Source organism: Elaeis guineensis, chromosome 9 (assembly GCF_000442705.2).
Source record: "Elaeis guineensis isolate ETL-2024a chromosome 9, EG11, whole genome shotgun sequence".
Taxonomy (NCBI): Eukaryota; Viridiplantae; Streptophyta; class Magnoliopsida; order Arecales; family Arecaceae; genus Elaeis; species Elaeis guineensis.
Window position 1 is genome coordinate 89,936,380 of NC_026001.2, and position 27,183 is coordinate 89,963,562.

Here is a 27,183-nt window from a genome sequence, read left to right on the forward strand (position 1 = left end):
ATCTCTACTTGGCGACATAGACGGAAGCAGTTAGTTCGGTGCTTGTCCAAGAAAATGAAAACCAAATTCAACGATCAATCTACTACACTAGCAAGGTGCTTCACAATGCTGAAGTGAGATATTCAAGAGCGGAGAAGATCTACACTGATCATATCATCACAGCGACTTCATCCATACTTCCAAGCACACCATATTGTCGTCTTGACAGATCAGTCGTTGAAGGCAATCTTGCACCGACCTGATACGTCGGGTCGAATGGCAAAGTGGACAATAAAGCTTGATAAATTTGATATACAATATCACGTCCATCAATGAAGGTGCAAATTTTGGCCGACTTCGTCGTCGAGTGTACAATATCTGATAATAATCCTGAGGATGAAGCTAACAACAAAATAAAACAGGCCACGACTCCCGAACCCGACTTAACGTCGGCATGGGTGCTATATATTGATGGAGCATCTAATGCGCAGGATAGCAGAGCCGATCTCATCCTCATCAATTTGAAAGGGATTTTTACTGAATATGCTCTTCGATTCAACTTTAAAGCTTCGAATAATCAAGCCGAATATGAAGCACTCTTGGTCGGCTTAAAAATTGCTAAGGAGCTTGATATCAATAGTCTAAAGGTCTTCACCGACTCACAATTGATTGTTGGACAGATCAAGGACGAATTTGAAGCCCGAGATCCTATTATGATGAAGTATCTTCAGAAAGTGAAAGATCTTGCGTCTATCCTAAAATATTTTGAGATCTTTCACATCCCAAGAGCAGAAAATGCTCGAGCCGACGCACTTTCGCGACTCGCAACCACTTCTTTCAACTCGTTGGGTCGGACATTCGTCGAATATCTTGAACGATCGAGTATTGATAAAGTCGAAGAAGTGTTACAAATCACTGATGAACCAAACTGGATAGATCCGATTGTCCAGTACTTGACTGATGGAACTCTCCCTACGGATCCCTCAAAAGCCAAACGACTCAGATGGACGACCTCACAATACATTTTGATGAATGGTCAATTATACAAGAGGTCGTTCTCTCTTCTCTTGCTGAAATGTTTGGGACCGACAGATGTTGACTATGCACTCAGAGAAGTTTATGAAAGGATTTGTAAAAATCACTTGGAGGACAAATCTTTAGCTTACAAGGTCTTACGACAAGGATATTATTGGTCCACCATGAAGAAAGATGCAGCTGAACTTGTCTGAAAGTGTGAACCATGTCAGAAATACGCAAATATACAATACCAACCAGTCAGTTGACATCAATTGTTGCACCATAGTCCTTCGCACAATGGAGAATTGACATACTTGGTCCTTCCCCCCGACATCTGGTCAGAGAAAGTTCATAATGATCGCCATCGATTACTTTACCAAGTGGGTGGAAGCTGAACCTCTGGCACCAATCACTGAAAGTAAGATGAAAGACTTCATTCAAAAATCAATTATATACAGATTCAATCTATCACACACCATTATTACTGACAATGATCGGCAATTCGATAATCAAACTTCAAAGAGTTCTGTGCGAAATTTCATATTACGCACAAACTCACATCAGTCGGCCATCCATAATCCAACAGAGAGGTAGAGGTAACAAACCGAACAATTCTTCATGGACTTAAAATCAGACTGAATGAAGCTAAAGACCTCTGGATGAAAGAATTATATCCGATCTTATGGACATACCGAACGACTCCTCGCATACCAACAGGAGAATTACCATTCAATCTGACTTATGGAACAGAAGTGATGATCCCACTTGAGATCAGATTACCATCAGCAAGCTCAAATTCGGATGACAGCATATCGACAAAGAGTAGCCCGATATTATAATGCAAAAGTTAAGTCGAAAGTGTTCCGTCCAGGAGATCTGATCCTAAGAAAAGCTGAAGTTTCAAAATCTCTAGATTAGAAAAAGTTATTTTCGAATTGGGAAGGATCTTACAGAATAACCGAAACACTTAGACCGGACGCATATCGACTGGAAACCCTTGAGGGAGCAGCTATTCCTCGAACGTGGAATGCTGACAAACCTAAAGATGTATTATCAATAAAGCTGTTTATATGTACAGTATTCAGAATAAAATATTGAATTTCACAATCACAAAAGCTTCGGCCAACTACAAAATAATTTTAGACCGATAAATGGATGGTCAATTTCTACCGACTATATTTCGATTTTCCACTGTAAAAATCGACATATCGGCTATATTTCAGCTTTCACTGTAAAAGCCAAAATACCGACCATATCTCGACTTTCCACTGTAAAGGCCGACCCTAGTCGAATGACTATCATGCCGACTTAGTCTTAACTAAGCGGAATGCTATGCCAATACGACAAAAATCAAATTAAAATTATACCGACTTGACTACGATCGATCAAAGGATATTCGATTTACCACCGATTATCAAATAATCAGACGTACTGACCTGACTATGATCGATCGAAGGATATTCGGCTTATCACCATTTATCCAAATACCTAAAAGGTAAAGTATGTCTATTAATATTCGACTAACAAATGAATTCTATAAGTACGTTCGGCTTACCAATCGATATTCGATAGTTAAATAATAATTCTACGACATTGTAGAGACACAAGGAAAGAAAATCTATACTTAAAAAAATTTTCTTTCATTCATTAAAAAGAAGATTACAAAATTAGATCGAAATCCGATTACAAAAATTTCTGATTACAAAAAAAATGAAAATATTACATCGATCACCAGCGTCGTCTCTATCTCCTTGCTCCGATGCAGCATTGACGACTGGAACATCTTCTGGTACGTTCGGTGTAACGTCTTCAGTCGGTGCAGCTTCTTCGGCAGCTCCATCTTCCGGGACAGGAGGGATGATGCTGCTCAAGTTCAAATTCAGATACAACTTTCCGACCGTATCTCGACCGTCTTCGTACCCGACGTAACAAAAAGCAAACCCGCCTTCAAGGATTTCTTTAAACTCTTCAGAGTTCTTGAAGCTCTTTATGGCTTGGTTCAAGGCTTCCCTTGCCGACTCTGCTTCCGCTCTCGCCAACTCTGCGTCAACTCTTGCGAAAGCCGACTCATCATCGACCAGTGCCAACCTTTCCAGGGTGGCTCAATGTCTTCCACGTTCGGCTTCGAATTCGTCGATGCAGCCATCCCTTTCTCGTCAAAGTCGGTGGATGGAGTGCTTCTTGCTCTTGATCTGCAATTCAAGAGAAGATGTTCTGACGAGCCGACTCAAGTTCAGCTCTGGAAGATTGAAGATCGAGGGTCAAACGGGAGACTTCCTCCTGAAGCTTCGCCTCCCGCTCGGTCGTCGTCTGGAATTGTTCAAGGGTAGCCATCTTCTCAGCATTGGCGGTCGCCACCTTGTCCATCCAGGTCCGACGGAACTCTGCAACCTTCCGATAGCCAACCTCTAAGTCATGCATATCGTGTGCCCACTGAAAGCAGAAGATAAGTCAGATCAGATCAAAAAAAAAAAGTTGAAGAACTTACCCCGAGTATCGTCGGGTAAAAGAAAGAAAATATTTCGGCTACGGTACGATTCTTCCTGTTCTCCCGATCAATCGGGAGAATAGCAGCTTGGATGAGCCGCTTGGCCAGTACCAGATTGGCCAAGGCCGACTCACCCTCAGAAACTCTAATATCAAAAAAAACTGAGTGACCTGCCGATGATCCATCATCTACCGAAGTCACCGACACCTTCCCCCGATCTCCTGTCGGCAGCCCCGCGCTTGAGAATGTGGGAAAATCAAAGCTCGATTGCGCCCGAGAAGGTTCCGTTGGAAGAACAACCGACGCAGTCGTTGATTGTTCAAGCTTGACCGCGACTTCCACCATGGTCCGAACTTCCACTGGTGGAGCTGCCAATGGTACTGCTGCAGCTCCGTCTTCTTCTGCCGCCTCAGCTTCAACGGACGGCACCTCAGGGAGCGTTGTCGGCCCGGCTCAGGAACCGACGCCGACTGTACGTCGGATTCCCTCACCGGCACAGATGAAGCAGCTGCCCGACCCCTCTTCGACGGTCGGGAGGGTCCAGCTTCGGATGCTGCCTTCTTCTTGGCAGTATGCTGACAAATATCGACAGCCGATACTCGTGCCTTCGGCTGCATAGCTGCAATCAGAACAAGAAAGTCAATATAGTTTAAAAACAAACAAAAAAAATGAAAGTGATCAACTATGCTATACCTCAAGAGGTGACCGAACTAAGACCGGCATCGTAGAGAGCTTGTTCGGTCATCAACTCCCTCTGCCGCGGAACTGCCATGTCCTTTAGTCGATGAAAATCTTTCCGATCGTCGACCTCCACCCAACTATTCTCGTTGGGGCCGATCCTAGGATCATCCCAGCATGAAGAGAGCCCCAGGGAAGAGAAGAAGAAACAAAAAAGAATTAGTTCTTCCATCCATGAATGGACGATGGAAGATCGGTGATGAAAAAAAGACTTTTTCTCGGATTGAAAAACCACCAACCCTTGACCTTAGGATGAGGTCGAAGAACAAAAAAAATATAAAAAAGAGAAGGACGAGGCTCAGTCGGTATGAGCCGACACAACAAAGCAAAACTAATTATCAACCGAACAGAATTCGGCGCCAATTGAGCAGGGCAAAGGCCGTAGTAATCGAGAAGATTTCAGAATCCCAATAAACTCCGGAATCGAAAACCGAAGACCGGCCCAAATGTCTTCGACATAGAAGGCAATCTGGCCCGAAGGAGGGGAGTTTACCCGACCATCGAAGCCAGAAGCGAAGAGCTAATACTGCTCCCGAAACCATTCAACATCAGGTCCGGATAGGGAAGAAGCTTCCACTTTCGGACCCGATAGAGATTCGTCAGTCGAATTTTCCGATCGACTATCTCGAGAAAAAAAAGCCCTAGCCATAAAGAAGGAAAACTAGAGAAAACCAAAAAGGAGACGGACCCAAGAAGAAGGACAAGAAAATTTGATCTGAAGCTAAGAAGGGGCTGAGAGAAAACCCTGGAGCTCTAGTACTGGGGCGACCTTCCGGCAAAGCTTCCACAGCAGAAGATGGTGACAAAATGCAAAGTAAAAGTTTGGCTAAAAGCGATCCTATATATAGGATCCATCAACGGTCCAAATGAAATTGGTCAAATCGAAATCTCATCAAATAATGACACGTGGCAACATCCGAACCAACCATTGGTCGGACAGTTCGACGCACCTGCTCCTGATCGTGCTATATCACCGTCATCCACGTGAATAGCTCCAACCCAATGATGTTCGAACACGTGGCCAAGATCTACTAGTCAGAATAGTATCGTCCAACGTCGAATTATCTTCCTGAAATGACGTCCGATACCGAATTATCCTGTCAAAATGACAGTCCAATAATGATTTTGCAGCTACCAAAATGACAAAACAGTCGGAGAACTCTCGTACTCGAAAAAGACTAGCAGCCAAGTCGGGGCTCGAGGCAACACGTGACAACTTTCTTCGTCTAACGTGACAGACCACGTGATAATGTAAACGTTGGATCACTTTGGACTTGAGAATGGAGGGCAACTGTTGGGACAAGTCAACCAACCTCCGACTCTGACTCTACATTGACCGCATGAACACATTACGCCGACTCATGATCGGTGAACCGACCGACAGTCGGCTACTATCAACCATCAACTAATAATTTGGTTAACTCTCGATCGAAGACCATCGACACATCAGAGTTACCAGTCGATGCTCATTCGGATCTACTACCGACTTATCAGTATTACCGACATATAGGCGGCCTATCTGCTCAACATACCCTAACCGTTATGAACAATTATCGACTACGTATCATAGCCATTAATAGAAAAAAACAGCCCACTAACTCCACGATTATGGTCCGATAATTTAGCGCCATAAAAAGTGGGACCACGTACTCAACAGTTACATCAAAATCATCTATAAAAGGGAGGTAAACAAACAGCACGGGTAAGGCAATTCTGGGCTAAGACTCTACCGCCCTAAACACTCTTTATCTGCTGTTCACCAACCCCCTCTCTGATTTAAGCATCGAAGGGTCCCCGCCGGACACAACTCCAATCTGTGAGGACTTTATCTTGCAAGCACTCTTCACCGGCGACAAGCGACGGGGGATTGGCCGCAACACCTCTCATCCCTGCTATAAATTTGTCTATTTGATTCTATCCCATTTGAAAGTCTTGCTCCTGCAATCTCTCCCATATCTGCAACTAAGAATTTTCAAGAAGTTCCCTAGCATCCTAACTTGAAAGAAGCGATGATAGATGAGGATGGAAGCAATGCACAAAAATAGAGCATGGTATCAATATCTTTTCCTAAAGAGCAATGAACAATTGGATGTCATTACATGTACACAACTAAATATAAACATGATGGTTCTATTGAGAGGTACAAAGCAAAGCTTGGCTTGTAGCTATGGGCTATGCCCAGACTTAATTATTAGACTAATTTAGGGCCTCTCCAAAAGAAAAACTAAAATCTATTTGAGTTGTTACTTTAGCATCTATGAAGCTTTGTATAGTATTATTATGTCAGTAACAATATTCCATGTCTTCTCCTGACAATGCATGTTGAGGTTCAGCAACATATAGTGTTCATTCTTTACTCATACACTTTTGAACAAGATTTGTTGTACTGGTATCGGGACCTATACCAATTACCCGATAGTACAGTATGGTTTGGTACCATGCTGTTCCCTTCCAAGTCCGTACCAACACGACGGAGCCGGCAAGGGAAGAGGAAAGAGAGAAGAGAGGAAAATAGAGATGGAGGGAGAGGGACATGGAGGAAGGGAGCAAGAGATAAAGAGAGGGAGAGAAGTTCTCATGCGCCAAAGGAGATGGGAGCTCAAAAGCCTCTCTCTCTCTCTCCCTCTCTCTCTTCCCCTCTTTTCTTTTCCCTCTTACCCTCCCTCACCAATTTCTCGAAAAAGGGTGGAACTATGCCATTCTGCCCCTAATACAACTTGGTACACCCCAAACCGAGCAATTCAGGGTAGTACAGCATTCCTTGCTTTTGACCCTTAGTGTAAGATGATCCATCACAAAACTTAAGACTAACATCCATGAAACTACTCATGATATAGTTTTCTACGATTCTACTTTACAACTATCAATTTAATAAATGACTATGCAAGGAACTGGAACAATTCAAGCATGTGCCAAAATGAAGGTGCAATAAAGAAATGCAATCCAAAATTCCTTAAAAAATTGTTTGTCGATTTAGTTTCATTTAAAAAGATTGTCCACATGAAAGTAAATTTACCTCTAAAACCAACTCCACAGCTCTTAAAGAAGATTCTTTGTGATCTCCACCTAGTCCCTCGCAATAGAACAACAAAACAGTTGATAACCAGGGAAGTAAACCACATTCCTTCACTAAATAATGAACTAGCATGGGCAGTTTAACAGATTTCTTCATTATCTGCATCATAAGTTAAACGTCATCAATAATTTTTTCTAATAGATCAATTGGTGACTTCAAGTTCCAAGGAACTAAAGGAAAAAAATCATTGAGAAGTAAACAAGAAAACAAATTCCACTCAAGATATAAATAAATAATCATTAATTCTGGTTTCATTAATCACCTAACATTATACATTGTAGAAAGCTTTTAAAAAAATACATGATAAATTCATTCCACAAAAACAAAAACAGCTATCTGCAATTTATGCTGAGTTAGTTATATTCATAGGAAAACAGTAAAGAAAATAGGTAGAGATTTCCCCCCTTTCTTGTGGTAGATTTTCCTTTTTCACTGATAAACTGCAAAGTTAAAATGTTTGAATAACTTTCTCCATAGACACCTGAGACTTCACAGAAACACAAACTACATTTAACATCATAAAATGTATCTTGTCTCTCTTTGCAAGACAAATGCATCTTGTCTCTCAAAACCATGCAATTATCGTCTGAGTATATGGCGGTTGCCATGTCCATCTCTCAAATTTATAGTTAGTGGCATGACAGGTTGGGTCAAGCAAATTTTAGAAAGGATCAGTTTCAGGTCAGAAATGTTAACTTGTACTCTAGACAGGTGGATTCAAGTATAATTGCATGATTGGAAAAAGGTTATAACCATAAATGCTAATCATTTAATGAAAGTCTTGCCATGTCTCACCAATGGTTCTACAACGCCAATAAAAAAGGATGGTAAATCTGGTACTGTACCATTCTGATAGCTTGCCAGTATTGGTAGCATGTGTGGGACAACAAAATATGACCAAACAACTATGTGGCGACCAAGGTTGGAAGAGCTGATACCAACAAGCATGCCACAACCAGTACAGCATGGTATCAGTCCGTATTGTACCAACCACAGTGTACTCAAATCATGAGGGAGAGGGAGAGGACCAGAGAGGAAGAAGAAGAGGGAGGGGGAGAGGAAGAGGGAGGGGGAGGGGGAGGGGAAGGGGAAGGGGGAAAAAGAGGGGGCCCATCTAAAGGCATGGATCCATGGTGGCCGGAGAGACACCTGAAGGCATGGGGAAAGTCCCCAGGCTTGCTCAAGAAGAGGTTGGAGTTGCTGGTGCTCTTCAATCGGAGATCAGGTCATCAAATGATGGAGTTAGGATGGAAAAAGATGGTAGAATGATTTGGGAACAAAGAATAAGAAGCCATTACCCTAGCCTAGCTCTCTATGAGGGAGGTTGAAGGGAGCGAGGGAAAGGGGAGGCGAGGTTTCTTTCTTGGAGAGAAGGTGAGCATTTTGAAGTGTCAGGACAAGAAGGGAGAAAGAGAGGGGAAGAAGGGGGGGGGGGGGGGGGGCTCACCTAAGACAGGAGAGAGCCAGATCTAGAGGAGGTGCTCATCCCATCTTGTAGTGGTCAGAGAGGACCAAATCCGAGATTGGACAACAAAACCCTAACCCCAACCTAGCAGCTCGCGCGAGAGAGAGAGAGAGGCATACCATGATGGCTGGGACGAGAGGGGTGAGCAAGCAGTGGAAGGTCGATTGATACTGGTGACCAGCTCTCAAAAAGGGGGTGAGAGAGGAGCGAAGATGCGAACTATCAAAAGAGCTGGGGATTTATAATTGAATGGCTGAACTGACCCAAATGGCTGAACCATCCTAGGTCAGCATCGATACGGTTCGGCATGGGTCAAACTGCCCAATACGGGTTAGTTCAGCGACCCCTGATAATCACTATATTGGTTGGACCAGGTGCCAACAGAGTGACAGACAAAAAATCAGGACACGTCAAGAGATAGTACATGCCAATTCTTTTTTATTCTTGCTGATGCTGACCTTCTTGTCCCTTAACCACACCAATGCCATACCGATATTGTTTAATTTGAGTTCAAAATTACCATTAGGTCTAGTACCAGTATTTTAAACCATGGTCTCACCAAAACCCCATATCATTAAGTCACTAATCTACTGCACCACAATTACTACTTTCATAGAAATAAGCCATTTACCAATAGCTTTTCAAAGCGGAAGGTAAAGCAACATGCTTATGCCATACAGAAAGACAATGTCAAGAAAATTGCTTCTAATCTTCAGTTAGAAACAGAAAAAGCAGAAAACATACTGATTTTTTTTCATTATCTTCTCTTAGATGCATTTAAGAGGAAAAAAGAAATCAGTTCACTTTTGCTTCTCTTTCTTGTTCTTGCGACATAAGATCATCGATCCATATTTTTCAATAAAATCTTTGTTTCTTCTTTCTTCCTGTGATGACAAAATTTCTTATTCCATAATTGCACCTTACAATATCAGTATCAGCATCATCCATACTTTTGCAACAAAGGTCTTTCAAGATCATTGGCTTTTTATAGTGCTCCATATGCCAATATTACAGACTTCTTCTTCAGAAATTTAAGGGTAGGTGTCTCTTCCTTTTTAAAACGAGTGCAGGCTGAATCGTTATCTTTGATAATCTGTTTATGACAATTATAGTATATAATGCTTTTGAGCACTTCTTTTTCTTTTTTAGCTTTATAATTATTTTTTGGTACAAAGCTTCATAATATATTTTTAGTTTCATTACAATATTTTGTTTTGCATTATGGTCGCATCTTTTTTGGCGTTAAATCATTTTATGCTAGTTTCTGGTTTCACCTTGTACCAAATTAAGTAGTATGTAGGTTTGGTTTATCTTAATCGAGTCAATATAGGATTGAGCACATCAATGCTAGGCCTTTTCAAGTATGGATCATCAAATAACATTTTAGCAGATAACAAAGATTTAAGTGCCAGTGCCAGCAGTGATGCCGCGAACAGGCAACACCGTATTGAAATAAGAAAACTACAAAAAAGGACTTGAAACCCTTTTCAATAAAAATGCCAAAAAAAATTAACAAGCAGTGTGCTGATATATGCTTGATGCCAGTACTGGCCCAGAATAACATGTGCCAGATGTCACCAGCCAGCACTTTCTACCTTGCCAGCTATACACTCGAGCAGGTTGAGACTCTAGAGTCATGTCATTTGCATCGCATGACTAATCATTTTAGCACTATACATATGCTACCAAATTAGCCTTCTACCTTATCTGATATTACCCACTACATCATATAGATTAAAACTACATTAAGCCAATTTGCAAACAGATCAGTTCAAAGTTAACAGAATATATCTGTTTGGGTTGAGCCTAGGTTATGCATGGTGACCCTCTGATGAGTTTTCATAGCCTTTACAGCATGCAGTGTTCGGTTGCCTAAAGATTAAGGTTACCAATGGGCCAAGCCGGAGGCCTGACTTTCCATAGTTTTGGGCAAGCTGACCCTTTAAAAAATTGATTTTCTCTACACAGGCCAATTAGCAACTCTGCCAATGAATTAGAAGATTAAATTCCAAGTTCTAGATTTCTTCTTTTGTAAAGCATGACAAGCCTTAGTTGCAAAAGATTTCTATCTTAACTGTCTCCATATCATATGCACCGTCTCATTCATCCAATTGAAGAAGCTTCCTAACTTTCAATACATACTACTAAATACAGCTATCATAATATTTTAGCATGACCACAAAATATCACTTTTAATAAAACAAATTCCGAATTACCTGAAGAATTAGCATTTTTGACTCAGGATCTGAGAGTGAAGAGGCATAAAAGCTCAGCAACAGCTCTAGAAATTTGTTTCTCATATATATTTTAGCATCACTGTTTAAATTCAGCCCTGCATATATTAGTCGAAGAATCCACAAACGGTCCATTTTGAAATGGATGGAACTACTTTCAAACAAAGTATGGAATAATGGAACACTCTGCATGCAAACAAAGGCACCACATAAGTGGTCTGAAGTTAGTCATATAGTAGTCGCATCAACTATGTCATTAACACAAAACATTAGCCAAAATCTTACATAAGAAGTGAAAACAACATCAGTGTATAAAAATAAAAATACCATCAGGTTCACTTTAGAAGAGTGCATCAAAAGTTTGCTAATTGTAAAGAAATGATTCTGCGATGAATCCAATAGTGTGAAAGATGCTTCCGCAGTGAAAATAGCAGTCATGGAGGGGATTTGCTGCCATGGTTCTGTTATCCCATTTTGCAAATATGTTAGAAGCAGTTGAAGCTGCAATGCATCCTTGCTTTTTCGATAATTCTGTGCCACATAAAACAAGTCAAGATTGTGCAGAAATTAAAAGCATCCGAGTGAATAAAAGCCTCCCATCTGAACCATTTTGCAGTCCATCCAAATTATATGTCAGGATGCTAGGCATCACAAAGCCCAGAAAAATGGTGCAAAGAGAGAGAGAGAGAGATAGACAGACAGAAAGAGAGAGAGAGAGAGAGAGAGAGCAAAATATAGCTAAGACATTCATCAAAAGGTATGTGTCATCACAAAATGAAAATGCATTAGTAGTTTAGTACTAAGGCATAAAGATATTTACCAAAGAATCCTAAATATCAGGTCAATGAAATTAATTCCAGAGTTATTTATTTTTACATCGATATTGTATACCTTAATCACCAGTTCTCCACCCATTTATATAGGTCAGCTTCATCGATCAAGATCTGATTCTCCAGAACATGAGAACAAATTCTAAAGCAGCTTGCTACCCAAAATGAAATCCCTGTAAGTCGGTACCCCGTTCATGATAACTTTGAACTAAGAGATGTTTATCGTACAATATGAACAGCTGATTTGCGGCTTTATTCACTTGGATGTTTTATATGTGTAAAATTGCTTGACAAAAGAAACATAAAGATTAAATTGAAGGCCTTATACTATGCATCCAAGGCCAACTTATGGATCCTATTTCACCATTTCTTCTGATCGAAAGCCAAACCCACCAAATGAGAATGTGAAATAAACTACCTTTTTGGCCGCTCACCAATTTCATCCAAGCCTTCTTTCTTTTCCTTAACCCATCTTCTGAACCATCTACACCAAACCACTAACCCTCCATCTAATCTAGGTGCTGGTCCTAATTTATCCTAGTGAACTTCTTTCTACCATGCTCTTTATACTTGTATCCTACTATGCCCAATTTACACTTTTCAGGTAACGGTATACTATTGCGCATTTAGCAAATTGAGTTCCCTACAGGCATTTGTTTTGCAAGAACAAACCCGAGTTCCAACAAGTTTTGCTATTTGTTTTCCAAGAAGTCGTTGAAGGCAAAGTGCAACTTAGCTCACCTAATCACCAAACAGGACCTCCGTGCATATATAAAACACAGGTAGAATGTATCTTTCTACATGTGACTTAGATTCTAGGTCCTTATTCATGTCTGACCATCATGGTCAATTCAAGCAGCATATCATCGTCCTCCAAAAGTTTCTTTTCTTCAATACAGAATGGCTTTGATTTCAAACTTCTGCAAAAATTATTTGTTCCATACTTCACTTGACCATTATGCCCGCATCCACAAATTAAAGCACACATCTAGCACATCCCATAATAGCCGACACATACTTATTGGTAAGTAATAACACATGGCACATGTTGATGCACGCATAACATGTTCTTATAGTAGTGCCAAAGGCAGGGTTGTAAAGGTCTAGTAAAGTCAAAAACAGAGTTTAAGGGGAAAAACATGACCTGTTTTGCAAAAATTTGTTATCAAACCAAACTGGCTCTTATATGAACAGTTATCTTGTTTTTTCTCTAAATCTAAAAGGCCAACTTTATTCCATTTAAACAGTAAACAGTCTTTAATCCAAGATTTTAAATCCCACAAGACAGAAATGTCCTGGTATCTCCATGGAACGGGACATCCCGTTATCCCGTCCCGTCCCAATAGCCATCTCGGTCATACATCCCGATAGATATCCTCCATCTCTCTCCACTTCCTTTTTCCTTTATTTCTTTCTTTTTTTCTTTTTCTTCTTTTCTTTCTTTTTCTTCTACCTTTCTTTTTTTCCTTTTTTTCGTTCTTTTTGTCGTCCCTTTCTTTTTTTCTCTTTGCTTTCTTCCTTCTTTCCTTCCTTTCCTTTTTTTCTCCCTTCCCTTCTTTCTTCATTTTTCTTCTTCTTCTTTCCTTTCATTTTTTCCTTTTTCATCTTCCCTTCTTTCTTTCCTCCTTTTCTGTATAGATAGGTTTCGAAATCCCGACCATGTCCCGATTCCGTTTTCTCGTAGGAACAAGACGGGACGACCGGGACATGCCCCATCCCTACAGGACGTAAAACCTTGCTTTAATCTTTTACCATATAGTCCATAGTCTTGATCTAGACCTTCCATGGAATTCTACTACTCTAGAAAGCACCAGCAATCAAAGCCATGATCATATCCCTCCGCAACCAGATCCAGAAAAACAGTACACAGCAAGCAAGCAGAAGAAAAGTTTTTGGGTTCACAAGTTAATTTAAGCTTAAGAAACTTAAAATCCACTCTTATAAGAGATTTATTGAAGAATAATTCTTATTGATCTTCTCATTATAAATCCCAAAAATCAGCCAAATTTTCTTTCCTCCTATAGTGCTGTTCTCACTGGAACCTGAAATCATAAAACCATTTCCTCTGTTCCCTACATCAGGTTTAACAGATTGCATGCATATACATGTATCTTTATCATAGCTTGTGACAAGTAGTAAAGCATCAGGAATTTGCTGATCTTGCAAGAGTTCACATAACATTTGGATAAAAAGCATAGATAATAACAATTGAAAATGATTAGCATCTAAGTATTGAGTGGAAACAGAATAATGGCAGCACCTCCAAATACTTGACGAATCATGTTAGCAAGAACTTAAGTCCAGCGCAAAAAGGAAAACAAAGATATGGATAGTAATCTTGAATTATTTTGATAGTGCCTTTACCCATGTTTTCATGAAAGAATATTACCTGCAAAGCCATCTTGAAGTTTCCAAGGGACTCATAACCTAATTTTCGCAAACCATCATCAGGTGAAGATATGCTAACAAATGTTATCGCAAGCAAGCCTAGTCGGGAAAATTCTATGGCTTCAATGTAACCCATCAATAGGCAATGAATGGAGAACCTCAGTATAAAAGCAGGATCATATTGTTGAAGTAGGTGACTGTTTGAAGATGGTCTCTGCTTCAAAAATCATAAAAGCATCACATGAAATAACTGCAAATTAACAGAATAAGAAAGCAAGAAGCAGATCTTACAGAAAGCATAATTTTCTCAATCAGAATAAGATAAACAGAAGGTTAAAAGATGGGAAAGATCACCTCTGTGGTATTAACAAAGTTGTCATCGAGAAGTTTTTTCAGTGACACGGGAGCAGCCTGTGAAGATCTATCATAGCAAAAGTGTAGAACTGTCTTCATGCATAGATTTGTATCAACAGGAATGTTCTCTCTGAACAGCATTCTGCGCTGTTCTTCAGTTGTTCCACAATCAACTATCTTGTTCAATGATGCTAATTTATCTGCTGTGAGTTCTTTTTTAAACTTCAAGGCAGAAGTACCCCACATATAATCCATTTCGGCAATTGTATCATACTCTGATCCTTCAAGTGATTCAATCTCATGCATGAGATGGAGTATCTCTAGATCAGTTTCACTCAGAGTTGCACCATAGGCAGATAAGAGCAAGAAAATCAATTCCCTTGAATCCATGCCATCAACTTTTACAAGCCCAGTATTGTTTTCTCTATTTCTAAAATGATACAATACTCTGAGCAACTTAATTAGTTCCAACCTTCTCTTTTCTCGAGAACAGTTATCATTTTTCAGCTTGGACAACCTATCGCAGGTGACCCTGCCCTTTTGTGTGTTTTGATCAATACAAACAATGTCAACTGATTTCAAAATACTAGGAAATGTTCCACTGGGTGCAAAAGCAGATGAATCAAGAGTGGCATCAGTGCAGAGAATTGTTGATACAAACTGAGAGTGTCCAAGCAAGAGATCGAGAATTTCAGTAGAGGAAAAGTTTCCTTCTGATAGTGCAGCAAGAATGCAGCGAATTGCTTTTAAAGTAACATGATCCTCAAATCGATTGAGGAGGCAAGATCTAATAAATAACTTCAGAAAAGGAATAGATGGCAACTGGATAAGATAGGTTTCAATCTTTACTGACAGCTGAATAATGTTCCTCAAAATGGAATGTTCTAAAAATCTAAAAACACGACAACTGTCAGCACTGCAATATGTTGCAGTGCTTTCCATATTTTGAGGAAAGCCCCTGACAATCCGGTCCAATGTCCTGACCAGAATGCTCATAAACCTTAGTTTTGCAGAATTCATTCTCTCAGATTCCCATTCAACAGTCATCTTACCAAGTCCTATTTCAATTCCTGAAATCTGCATTAAACTTTCTGGAGGAAATAACAATAACCTTGTCAATGCTATCTTTGCAGAAATTTCATTAATCATCTTTAAGGACTCCTTGTAAGAGCAGGTACTGAATGCTTTGAAATCACAATCAAGTAGATCAGATGAGTGGGAATAAATATCATCAAATATTTTCAACCGCTGTTTCTTTCCAACTGAATTTCCATTTATGATGAAAAAGTAATGCAACATAGTGATTGCTTTCCCAAGAAGAGAGCTGTTGAAAAGATTATGAAAATCCTCCATTGACGTCAGTGAAAATTCATCATATTCTTCCTGAAAATTTCTTCCAGAGACATAGCTCTTCCAATTCGAGAACCCATCTATTAGAATTCTGAAGTAAAATGTTGGTATAGATCTAAAAAGTTTGATATCCTGCTTATTATATTTACATAAGCTAGACAACAAGTATGATAAAGCAGCTGGCAACAGAAGCACAAAGTCATCCTCTGAAAGGATATTGTTACAGTCCATATCAGTCACTTTAACCCAAGATGCAGATGCACCATCCACATTTAAAACATCCAGAACAGTTAAGTCTTTTCCTAAAATACCCAGGAATATCTTCCCAAAAAGCCTCATATGCATAGGGCTCACTTCAATAAGCCGAAACAAAGTTTTTGCTTTGATCTTACTTGTTGGATACAAGCAGTGTAGTAGAAATTTCACAGGACTGTTGATGATCATCCTAGGCAACAACATATACAATGGAAGCAGAGTAGGGTGAGGTTTTGCAACTCTCTGAATATAGACAGCATTAACAACACTGAATAAAAAAATATCTGCACTTTCTACATTGAAGCTTATGGCAAAATCAAGAATCTTATAGAAAACTCTTTGAACAATTGCAGTGTTGAAACTCTTAACCTTCTTTTCCCAAAACAGATGAGATTCTGATTGCAGCTTTGGCTGTTGTAAAAGATTGCATAGCGTACTCAATGAGCCATTGGCAATATACAAACAGAGAATAGCAGCAGATTTCAATACTGATGTACAGCCAGAAACCTCATTTTCTAGTTTAGAAAACATCCAGAATACGAGTTCGAGCAGTTCAAAAGGAGATATAAAATGCATGAAAGCATGAAAGATGTTGTAAATTGGCATAAGGGGCTCTAGATCTCTTTTCTCAACACAGAGATCGAATTTTTCCCTAAATAACAACACTACCTTCTGAACCAGAAGCTTGGGATCCTCTAAAACTGATTCAGTAAAAGGATCATGGACTTTAGATGCATAACCATTCTGATATTCCAGAGCTAGCAAAAACTCAAAAACCTTAATCAAAAATTGCAGCATAAGATTGTTCATTGGATGAAAGTTCTGCTTTAAGGAATTCAAAAAGGCTTCCTCACCGTCCCCTAAGTTTTCATCTGCACGTTCCCGGCTGCAGCACAAAGGTTGTGACACAAACAGACTCACAACAGGGTGATGGAAAATCAGGTCAACGACATCTTGAACATATTTTGTAATACAAGATGTTTTTTCAGTTTGAAATTTAGCAGGATCAGAGGCCAATACCACAATACGGTCAAATATATAATCGATGAGAGGGAAACAGATTGCACAAAGTTCTCCAAGATTGTCAGATGGCTTAGCTTTATAGGATGACAGTATCTGATAACTCCAGAATAGTGCATATCTCAAATAAGTGATTAAGTCATCAAATGTGCCTTCAGCTATTTTAGCTCTAAGTAAATCTAGCATTCTGGTCGAATGCTTTTGCCAACTCTCAAAGCTCAAGAATGCAGAAAATAATGCATAAAAAGGAGCATGCCTCAAAAATAAACAAAATGCAGAAGCAGCTGATTCCTTGGAATCTAAATGTTTTCGAGTCACTGATGAGACACATTCATTGCTATGAATTGAATGTCCATTATCCGCTCCGCAGTCATTCCTATCTGAACCCTCAATCATTTCCAGACCAGAAATGAACATATCTGGCCACAGATTAGACACCTTAGCAAGAAACTTCTGTTCGGAGAAAAGTACCAATGATAAGAATGGGATATGAGATCTAAAATGCTGTCGGACAATGGTAAGAAGGAAAGGGAAGTTTTTCAATATATCCTCAGGAGAAGCACATAAAATTGATGATGAGAAGGCAACGGCCATTCCAGCTAGACCACCAGCATTTCCCTGATGTAAAAACTCCTTTATTTTAGCAAGTACTAAGAAGAAAGAGTTACCATGCCCTTCAGGAGCACCTTCTGAGACTGAAAAGAAACTACAACTCTGTTGATGAAGGATACTCCTTGCAAAACATAACAGATTCTTCATTGGCCTCCATTCGCAGAGGGAACTCTTAGAATCATTAGCTACTGATATATGATCAATAAACTTTTCAGTTAAAACCAAATTTATCAGACCAGGTAAAGTTTTCATGTCTACCTGCCAAACATAAATTAGTGCATAATGTCATGTTTATCACAGAGATGGATAATAAGAAAGGATTAACAGAAAAATTCATACCTGAGACTGCAAAAGTAAGCTTAGTGTATTGCACACATATAAAGCAATCATAGATCTCTCATACACTCTAAAGGTTCCAGAATCTGACTCTAACAGCCTGAGGCATTTCTGTAGGATACAAACAACGAGAGGACTGAACCCAGGAGAATCATCTATAGCAAAATGATACGTTCAATTAAAATATTGTAGTTAAACAGAAAGGTGCAATTCATTGCATACTGAACACACAAACAAGAACCAGCCTAGGTAAATATATATATATGAGTCAAACCTAAGATTATCTGAAGAGAAAGCAATATTGGTAACAAAATTAAATTGGAAATAGTACAGCTTACAACATATTGCAATCACAACAGGCTTGCTCAGGTGGAAGAACACTCCTATAATCCAATATACTTTCCCTTCTATCGCAGAGTTCTGAGCATCAGAACCGGCATGATCACAGGGGGCATTGGATTATAACACCACCATATGTTGCAGTAGAAAATATTTCCACATAAATTTGATTGACATGTGAAAAATAATGGAGAACATGTCCACTAATGAATTAAAGCCCTTTGAAAAATGCATTCAGGGACAAAAGAAAAAAAGGCATACATTATGCTGATCCTCTTAACCAAGCCCTTTACACAGCCACAGTCTTCCTACTAAAAAAAAAAAGAAAGGCAGAAAGAAAGAATGAAGGAAAGAAGGAAAAGGAAAGGAAAAAACAGAGGAAAGACAAACAAATACAATGCAGCAAAACAAAAAATGACAACATGCAAGCAAACAAATTACGCCGTAGTAACTAACATTCCACAGCTATAGGTGTATTACTCATCCTTTCTAGGTATTGCCAACAGCAAGATTTATCTATAGTTATACCAAAGTTGTAGGACCTAGAAACCAAGATTTAAACATTAGAATGACAATTCTGGAGTCAGCATTTAAAGAAAAAAATCAAGCATACGCAAGTGCACATGTCAAATCAATCAGATTGCCAAAGTGGGCTTGACTTTCCATAAAAAAATGAGACATGTTATTGTTTTTAAATTATTATTACTGGGCTGCTAGCAATGGCCCATGATTTGGTTATTTAAGTCATTCTGTAATTGCAATTCATTTTGTACAACACAAGCTTCTGATCTCCTGCAGTTCCAGCATCATTTCCTTCCCAAGGACTATTAAGATGAAAGTGATAGCAGCTCTTGTTACTTCTCACATGCAAATCACATGGGATTCACTGAATGTCTAGCTCAATAAACAATGGAAAAAGGAATTCCCATCATATACACCAGGATAAGTGGAAATAACTAGTCTCATAAGTTAACTGCCGCATTTCTAGTCATGCAATGATTTTATAAGCAAACCTACATAAATGCGAAAGCACAACATAGTAATCCCAGTTAACCTGATGCTATCATGAGGGCATCTAAACTATAGATATATAATTCCTTCAAAAAGCATCTCTTAGGAATTAACAGAAAGAAAAAGGCATCTCTTTGTCACATCTACTAATTAATTTATTATTGTATGCAATAGAAATATGGAACAGAGAACCTTCTGCCAAAAAGGAAATATACAGACCTTAGTGGAGAAAGAAATTTTGCAATTTCCCATGCTTTTCAAATTTTTCAAGCTTCCAAACTCTTCCTAGATACTGATATTCTAAATACACTTTTGTACAATATAACTCTTGTTAGTTGTGTGAGACTTTCCTTGAAGTATGTTTCATGCATGATATGATTTAATTATACTCCATTCATCTTACTCTCCCTTGCTTTCGGTCTTCTACTGACATGCATCTTCCATGTGTTTGTGCCTCATAAACACAACATAGGAAACCATTTTTTGAAACAATCTCCTTTTTAATTACTTGGCAAATCTATTCTTTAAAAATAAGTTCAACATGTATTTCAGTTATTTAGCACAACCCATGAACCATCAAAATATGAATAGACAAATTTAGATTAAATAAAAAAGACTTTTTCAGAATGTATAATGTGATGCAGAATACCTGTGCAGATCATAGTATATCAACAGAGAACTACCGTAAAATTTACTACTATTTGAGATAATGATATTAGATTCCTTGAAACTATGGAGTTTGTACCCACAAGGACTTGTCAGCATTGCCAGCACCATCAGCATCAACTTCTCGACCTTATTGTGGACTCTAAATCAACTGACAGTCATGTAGCAACTTAGCCTAGGATTTCTTGGGTTTGTATGTCATGATTAGCTGAAATAACCAGTTGTGGTTGGGCTTTGCTTTTGATTCCCTCATTAATATTCACTTATCCATTTCTGTGGACTCATACAGATGTCTAAATATTACAGGATGTACCAGAAAGCAAATGTGAAAGTAAATAAAACCACAGCGTGTCTGCTTGTTTACAAGACATTACTATATTTGCATGATGATATCTAGAAATATATTGGTTGTGAAGCACCATATACCTTTAGAGTCATCTAATCTAGAGATAAGCTTTTGCATATGATCCAAATACTTGTACAAGTTATTTCCAACTGTTGAAACAGAATCACAAAGAAATGATATGACAACAGCAGATAAGTCATGAAACATTTCAGCTCCTTGACTTTCGACAGAATACTTTCTTATGTTGTAACCAGGTAAGAAGAATAACCATGCATCAATCTCCAAGAAGTTTTGATCAAAAGCACCAGTGCTTATCATAGCTGCCTGTGCCAATATATAAGCTTGACCTTTTACTGTTTTGTCCTGTGAATATATCAACACATCAATCAATGGCTGCAAGTGTTTGTACATCAAATCTGGGGTTCTTGCTGAACCATTGCTTCCTGGAGATTGTCCAACGAACTCAACTAATAAAGACAATAATGATTGTTGCTGATCAGTGGACAGACTTAAAGGATTAATGGGTAGAATTTTGAAGAAGTCGAACGATCCCTCAAAAGCAATGGGCATTGTACACTGCAAAACAACATGTCCGAATAAGTCATGTATGAATCTGGATCACTTATGAATTATAGTGCCTCTCTCATCTAGATGAATGCAGCCTTATACTAACATATAACATTATAATGCCTTTCTCATGAAGATGGAAGTTTGGATGTACATGTCAATTCCACCATAGTCTTGCATTAATTATCAAGATGCAAATTTAAGAGAGTTTTATTCAAGGATGCAACTTGCACTGTACCTAGATTTCTTGTATAAAAGAGAGTATGTATACATATATTCAAGCCAGAAGATCCAAATTTCAGACTTACAAAAACAACTACTTGCTACATCATGTCGAAACTGGTTCCATCCATATTAGCTCAGAAAATTTGGAAGCTTACCAGGAAGATAAACCCCTATTGAGTAAGTGATGCCTCATTTTTACATTGGATGATTCATATATTTAATTAAGCTCCTTTCCTTCACCCATGTATTTTTCTTGACCAGGGATGGAAATCAACTTCTATCATTTTGAGGCCTATCAGATCAAGCATCCTCTAGGACGTGTTTGGACCAAAGCAATTCAGGTTTGAGTTGACTTGAGCCAGACCTAAACTCAAGGCCTGAAAAGGTCGGTGGCTGGTCAATCCTTGCCTGACCCAAGTCAGTCTCAGAAGCCTGAAATTTAATTATTGGAAAGCATACTCTCTTGTGCAGTATATTTACCTTTTTATAATCTCTCTCTAGTGTTATTGAGATAGACAATCATGGACTTGAATATATATTTATGAAAAAGGATAAATCTGATTTTGTCTTTCCTTAAAACTATACACATTACCAAAATATACATGGTGTGGTTCCTCCTTCTATGACTTCTTAACAATCATAAGCTGCCAATAACTGTAGTTGTACTACTGCCTACTATCCTTAGAGCTGCCAGTTGTTGTGCTCACACGCCCACCCTTGCACTTCTCATCATTGTGACCACCTATTGTCCTATCCACACATCCACTATCACTTTCTTCACACACATATCACATGCGTAGACATGCATATGCATGCACAAGCACATGCATGCATGCATGAACACATAAACACCCAAAGAGTTCCTATGCCATGTAAAGACATAGAGGCTGGAAACACTCAGACCCTCTCCTACCATTCTCATCCCCATTTTTCAACAGCTAAGTTCTGCCACCATCATGGTTGCCCGCTACATCCATCACTAGAAGCAGTACATTCTCAAATTAGAATACTGACCTGTTGTGGTTGTTGAAAGGATCTCCTTCTCCCTAATTTTTAATCTCTTACTAGGCTTCAACCACTACCCTCCCATTCCCCATATTCTTACACTTATAAAATTAAGACTAACTTTCTTGGACAAGCCTCAAGCCTCAAGAACTAGGTTCAGCCTCATAGTAGCATCCACCATGAAAAATTAATTTAGGCTTAAGCTAGGGCCAACCTTAACTAATTCTGGCTAAGCCCATAAAATGGAATGTTAAACATGAGCACCAGTCATTCCCAGAGCTGCTCTTGATATTATCTAGAGAAAGAAGCTTCATACTTTCTATTTATATCATGGTTCGCTGAACTAGCCCAAACCAAGCAGTTCGGGACATGCTGAACCGTACTGGCAACTAACCGGTGTGGTTCGGTCGTTAGATTAGGAACAAAAGAGAGGAAGAGAGAGAGGAAGGGAGGGAGGGAAAAGGGAAGGCAATTGGTGGCCCACCGAGGTCACCGAAGGACCATCGAGACTCCAGGTCATGGTCCTCCATGAGAGACTGAGAAAAGAGAGAGAGATATAGAGAGAGAGAGAGGGAAAAGGAGGGGAGAGGAGGAAGGGAAAGGTGGCCAGGAGGCCGCTAAAGACCCGCTAGGTGGTCGCCATGGCAATCGAACAGTCCAAAACCCACTACGGCCGCTGCGGGATTCGAAACAGGGGCTTGGCTTAATCTTCACATTTATGGTAAGTTACCTTGTTCTTTTAAGTCACTCCTCACATAAATATCAACAATAAGTCTTAATCCTCACATTATCAAAGAATATGGTAACTTGCTCCTTAGAAGTACCTTGGTTAAGTTATTTTAAATTATTCTTAAGATACATTCAAATAAAAGTGCTACTTTTATTTCCTATATGAAATTAAGTTCCTATATGAAACTCCAAAAATGCATGCCCGGTGCCGAAACTTTTTCCTAGTGTAAGCTGCAATTTCTTAAGTGGAGAGTCAAGCTATGCCACATCAAGTGTCCAAACAGTCAACATATCCAGATTCCTGAAAATTGGAGCATCCAAGTAGCACAGCTTCTCACAATCCAACTATCTACATTTATGACAAACAAAAATATACTACTTTCACATAAACAACCAATTAGTTTAGAGGAACCTAAATATTTATATATCATGATGATGTAAGTCTTCCAAACAAAGCAATAATGAATTTTTTGATAACAAGTCCAACTCCTCTTCCTCAGCATCTTCTAATCCAAGTTGCCTATCATTTTTTACAATAGTTATGGTAATTGGATAGTCAACCATGCCAAACCAAGTCTAAAATAACTACCAAAGATGGGAATTTATAATGGATCAGACACCTGGAAAAAGGATAAATAAACACTTCCAGAACACAAAAAGTAACAGGTGGCAAGTAATTTACTACGCTTAAGAAAAGAGATAACAGCCACAAACTTCTAAGAACTCAAATACTCAAATAAGGCACGTATATTACACAGAATAGGGTTATTAGATGAAAAATCAAAATTAGCAAATAACCAAATCAAAGTAGTTACCAGATACAACTTGAGAGCGTCAAGTAGTTTTGAGTGAAAAAAAATTTCTGCATTCCCTGGTTCATCTGTGATTTTTGCCTGCTCATTCAAGCCCCAGAGTTCAGCTATTATTGTTGTATGATCCTTCTTTACATCCATATTTTGCTTGCTATCTTCTTTCTGCTCATCAAGGGTATCATTGGTAGGCTCAGCATCAATCCCACCTATAACTATATCAATATTCTCATCAGGTGTATTGGATTTCAATTTCTTCACACCAACTACAGGCAAATCTGCAGATCTCTTCAGATTCTTCCTTGGAATTTTGGAATGTCTGTGACTTAGTGAAGAGAGTAATTTCAATAGAACTTGAGGATCAGGCAGAACTGCTCTGACCTCATCCTGAATGTACTGCTTTACAAACACCCACTTTTTGACCCCTGGTTCATCCATAAGAGAGCAACTTTCATCTCCCAAACATCCATGAAGTTCTACAAAGCAACTGAAACCTGGAAGACCATGAAAGTTAGCAATCACTTCCCTAGAAGCATCTATTCTTTTTCTCACATGCATGCTCTCTTCCATGTCTTCAATTGCCTTGATAAGATTTCCTAGTGACTTGAGAGATTCCAAAATAAGCCTTAAAGAACCATGCTGCACAAGAATGTCAGAATGAAGCAAGCCCTTATTTATCACTGACCGAGTACATGCACGGGGAATTATGCACTTCAAGACATTCTGCAGCTCATTATCATTCACAGTTAATAGATCATTGGAATGGGAAGCAAGACACATGACAGCAGTATTAGCATTTATTGAAGAAATCATGTCAGCTGCAAGAGAAATGGCAGCAAACCTGCAAAAGAAATATTGAAGAGATAAAAGAATGGTACTAATAAAAGAAGTGTAAGTTCAGTAAAAAGAACTAACCACAAAGAAGATGGGCGGGGTTCCAAATTGTATGGGAAATCATCCATGTATGCTGAGCATAGATATGGCCTTTTATTCACAATAGCCAACAGTAACTCCCTGTGATAACCAACTTCTGTAGCCTTCAACTTCTTCATGAGCTCCAATAGCCGCTTCTCATTGCCCTTTAAGTTCAAACCAGGCATCAACCCATTGCTGGGGTCAGTACATACCAAAATTAAAACCTCATGTGCAATATCTGCACCAGGGCCTGCCATAGAATTTCCTGAAATATAGCTCAACTGCTCGAGGGTGACACTTCCAAAGAGAACACTGCGGAGTCCCGGAGGAATGAGAGAGTGTTCACTCAAAACTTTATCTCGGAGTGTGGATAGAGCATAAACAACGGTCTCGGTGTCATCATTTCCAAGCCCGCGAAGCACCCCAGAGTACATTTCCCTTTGCTGGATGATCCACCTCAACAGTCTAGGATTCCCAACCTCCAAGAATGAAATAGCAAACCTAACAAATGCCCGCCTTGTGGAACGATTTTTGCCATGCCTCGCCCCTTTTCCTCCCTTCTTCTGAACACCTGAGAGCTTGGAAAGCACTGGAAGCTTAAAGTCAAAAATTTTAGCAACCTCAGAAGCTAAGCCCATCCCACGCTTAACAATCGAAGACAAAAGGGATAGTGCAGCACTCTCACGCCGTGGCTCTTGGCTACTCAGTTCAGTATAAATATCATCCAACTTTGACTCAATTATCAAACGGGCAAAGCTGTCAAGACTTCTGCTGATCCCACCGGATGGTGACTTCCCATCCCGGTGCTCAAGAATCACTGACACCAGTGACAATATATGGGACATCCCAGGCTTCCCTTGGTGAAGTCTCCAAGCATCTGCAAGCTCGGAGCATTTGGGCGATAATTCCACATACTCACGTAAAATCTCACAACCAGAAACCCCTCTTAACAAATCAATAAACTCCTTCGAGGCTTCAGAATAAATTTTTACCTCCGGGGAGTGCAAGTTCTTTAAGATTTCTGTAAGTTTTGGTCTGTATGAAGCTACAGTTGGAAAACTAAACCCCAAATCTCCTCCCACTTTCTTGTTTTCTTCTTCCCGACTCTCTTCATCTTCTGATAAACACCAAAAAAAAAAAGCAATTTTTTTGTTAGAAAAAATAATTCAAATTGAACATACAGTTCATAAAAACACATACGGATCATGGGGGGTCAAATTCATTATGGAAGGGGGGAAAGGAGAGATTGCGAAAGGAATAAGGATCGAAGGGAGTTTTAGAAGGAGAAAACCTTGGGAGAGGTCCCCGGGTGCATCGAGAGGCGATAGATGGTCGAGGTCCTCCTCGTGGATTCCCTCGTCGTCTTCCATTAGGGCTTGAGACTCCTCGCGCTTCCCGTGAGAGAGAGGGCAAGGGAGGCGAGAGTGAGAGGAGACAGGAAGCGGAGCGAAGGGGAGGCGGGGTTTTTGCCGGGATGGCAATTGCGAGGGGCGTGCACCGTCGGATCGGGTTGGCGTCAAGCGAAAGTCGAAACCAAAACGATTTAAGCCGATTTTCTATAACAAAAACTAAGGGTGGCAATTGGATCGAATCGACGGATTGGGTGCGGATTATATAAAAAAATTATCAATTTAAATTAAATTTATTTAGTAAATAAATTAAAATTTTAAAATTAAATATAATCTATTTATTAAATAAATAATCTAATTCAATATATTTATTTTATTTATTAAATAAATTAAATAAGTTAAATGAATTAAATAGATTATGATAAATGAGTCTAGATTAAGAAGATTTTAAATAGATCTTAAATTGATTAAATATATTAGATGGGTTAAACATGTTATTTGGCTCAATCTGATCTGAATATTAAATGGATTAAACAGTTCAAATATCTAAAATTTAAATTCGATTTAGATATTAAATAGATTAAATGGATCAATCTGTTTATAACTTAAATCTATTTAGGCTAAATCCAAACCTATTTATGACGTGTTGAACACAGATCGAATTGATGAGTCGGATCATATTTTATCGATCCTAACAAAAACTAAAGCAAAACAATCGTGTATAAAAATTATTTGATTTTAGATTTTCTCAAATTGAAACCAAATTAAATTAAAAAAAAAATCGATGTAAACCTAATCGAAAAGATCAGTTCGAATCTATGTTATGATTTGGCCCTCTTTTTGTACATCTCTAACAATTATAACTGATCCATTGGATATCCAACCCAAATAAGGCGGGTTTTATTCTATCCAATGGGATGATCCATTGGATATCCAACCCAAATAAGGCAGGTTTTATTCTATCCAATGGGATGAATTTTATCCGATGTGATTAAAACTTAGGATGGATATAGGTTCTGAATAAAATACCAGAAGTAGATCAAGTTGAATATAGATAATGATATCAATCCAATATAACCT

The 27,183-nt window shown here is 39.0% G+C and overlaps 1 protein-coding gene across 2 annotated transcripts in view; it reads right to left on the minus strand.

Moving 5' to 3' along the window:
* The window catches only part of LOC105042129 (uncharacterized), a 45,018-nt gene extending 18,755 nt beyond the window's left edge, over positions 1–26,263 (minus strand). The window contains exons 1-10 of one of the 2 annotated variants that reach the window (XM_010919230.3): positions 26,046–26,263; positions 24,755–25,871; positions 23,846–24,680; positions 20,585–21,080; positions 18,146–18,297; positions 14,570–18,064; positions 14,217–14,429; positions 11,325–11,528; positions 10,980–11,183; positions 7,239–7,397 (exon numbers count right to left, since the gene is read on the minus strand). In XM_010919230.3, the coding sequence (XP_010917532.1) occupies positions 7,239–7,397; positions 10,980–11,183; positions 11,325–11,528; positions 14,217–14,429; positions 14,570–18,064; positions 18,146–18,297; positions 20,585–21,080; positions 23,846–24,680; positions 24,755–25,871; positions 26,046–26,124 (6,954 nt within the window). In that variant the 5' untranslated portion in view covers positions 26,125–26,263. Of the gene's footprint in view, positions 1–7,238; positions 7,398–10,979; positions 11,184–11,324; positions 11,529–14,216; positions 14,433–14,569; positions 18,065–18,145; positions 18,298–20,584; positions 21,081–23,845; positions 24,681–24,754; positions 25,872–26,045 lie in introns of both variants that reach the window. The other variant, XM_073243371.1, reaches the window with a different exon arrangement.
* Between the last annotated feature and the right edge of the window lie 920 nt (positions 26,264–27,183).